The sequence below is a fragment of the Fukomys damarensis genome, unplaced genomic scaffold, assembly GCF_012274545.1.
Source record: "Fukomys damarensis isolate Sample0158 unplaced genomic scaffold, DMR_v1.0_HiC HiC_scaffold_36, whole genome shotgun sequence".
Taxonomy (NCBI): domain Eukaryota; kingdom Metazoa; phylum Chordata; class Mammalia; order Rodentia; family Bathyergidae; genus Fukomys; species Fukomys damarensis.
The window spans coordinates 49,008,827-49,010,147 of record NW_022900948.1 but is presented as its reverse complement, the minus strand read 5'-3'; the positions used below and the strand labels follow the sequence as shown (position 1 = coordinate 49,010,147).

General features: G+C 66.9%; 1 protein-coding gene across 1 annotated transcript; it reads right to left on the bottom strand.

Moving 5' to 3' along the window:
* Positions 1-151: 151 nt before the first annotated feature.
* Positions 152-1,319, bottom strand: Paxx (PAXX non-homologous end joining factor; the record flags this gene model as incomplete). The annotated part of the gene is made up of 6 exons (XM_010608960.2): positions 152-331; positions 414-498; positions 599-667; positions 762-952; positions 1,026-1,075; positions 1,263-1,319. Coding segments are annotated over 6 exons (492 nt in total), but the record flags the coding sequence as incomplete, so codon positions are not given.
* Between the last annotated feature and the right edge of the window lie 2 nt (positions 1,320-1,321).

Here is a 1,321-nt window from a genome sequence, read left to right as displayed (position 1 = left end):
GGTGTCCTGGCCCTGCCCAGCTGGGCCCCTCAGCTCTGGGTGGCAGTGCAGGAAGAGCGGGGTGAGTCTTCTCCTCGGCCGGGTGTGCCTGGTTACACCCTGGGCCGAGCCACAGGGACACCCCACAGAAGCTGGCTGTCCCAGCCCAGACAACCAGCCGGAGCCTCCACCAGACAGCTGTTTATTGGATGTATAGAAAGGTCAAGGGGCCAGAGGCACAGTAGGGTGGGGCTGTGGGGGCAGCGACCCCTCAGAGGAAGACTCCCCAAAAGCCCAGGTGTCCTGCTGTCCTCAGGGCTCGTCAAAGTGCACGCCACCAGCCGGCTTCTTGCTGGGGGGACAGAAGGGGTGGGGCTGTGGGGGTGTGACAGAAGAGGCAGCGGTCTGGCGGGCAGGGGCAGGTGGGCAGGTACCTTTTGAAGCCAGGGTTGATGAGGGACTCCCCCGGAGCCCGTCTCCTGGCCCCGGCTCCAGGGCCACCTCTCTGGGGATCAGGGTCTGGGGAAACACGATGGGGCCTTCTGAACACGGCAGCTCCCTGCCACAACCCCTCCCATAGACACAGACCCAGCGCACCCTTGAGCGGGCCACATCTTACCTGGTAAGAAAAGCGGGGGCCCTGCCTGCCGGGGGCTCTTCCTGGGACTGGCAGCTGTCTCCTCCACAGCTGGGGAGGAAGCGAGGCATCCCACTCATTGCCAGGCGTGTGGCACGCGTGGGCAGGGCTCCATTGAGGGTACAAGTGCCCTTGGCCACTCTACCTGCCAGCCGTTGCTCCAGGCTGCACACGTGCTCTGCCAGGCCCAGGATCAGTGCCTGCAGCCTGGGGGCTGCCTCGGGGCCCGGCACCTTGGAGAGGTCAAAGGTCAGCGTCGAGGGAGGCCCGGAGAGGGTCAGGGACGCACTGTCCTCCCGCAGGCTCAGGACGACGGCTTGCTCCTGGCAGGCAGTCCTGGGGAGACGCCTGGGTACCGGTGCCGGCCCTCCGGCCCCACCCCGCCCCCGTCTCCTCGGCCTGGGCTCACCTGAACCGCTCCGTGAGGTCCTCGTCCACACCCAGGCCGCAGCAGTCTTTCTGTGGGCACAGGGCCTCCTCAAAAGCTGCCCGGTGGGGCCGGGGATTTAACTCGGTGGTTCCGCCGCCTGCTTCGCAAGCGCAAGGTCCCGAGTTCGATCCCCGATACCACAACAAACAAACAAAAGCTGCCGGGAACCCCAAACCTGCGCGCCCCGGGACACCCGAGAACCCGGCCAGTACGCACGCGAGCGGCCTCGCCGTCCGGAGAGATGCGGGCGCTCCAGAGCTCCGCGCCGTCCGTCA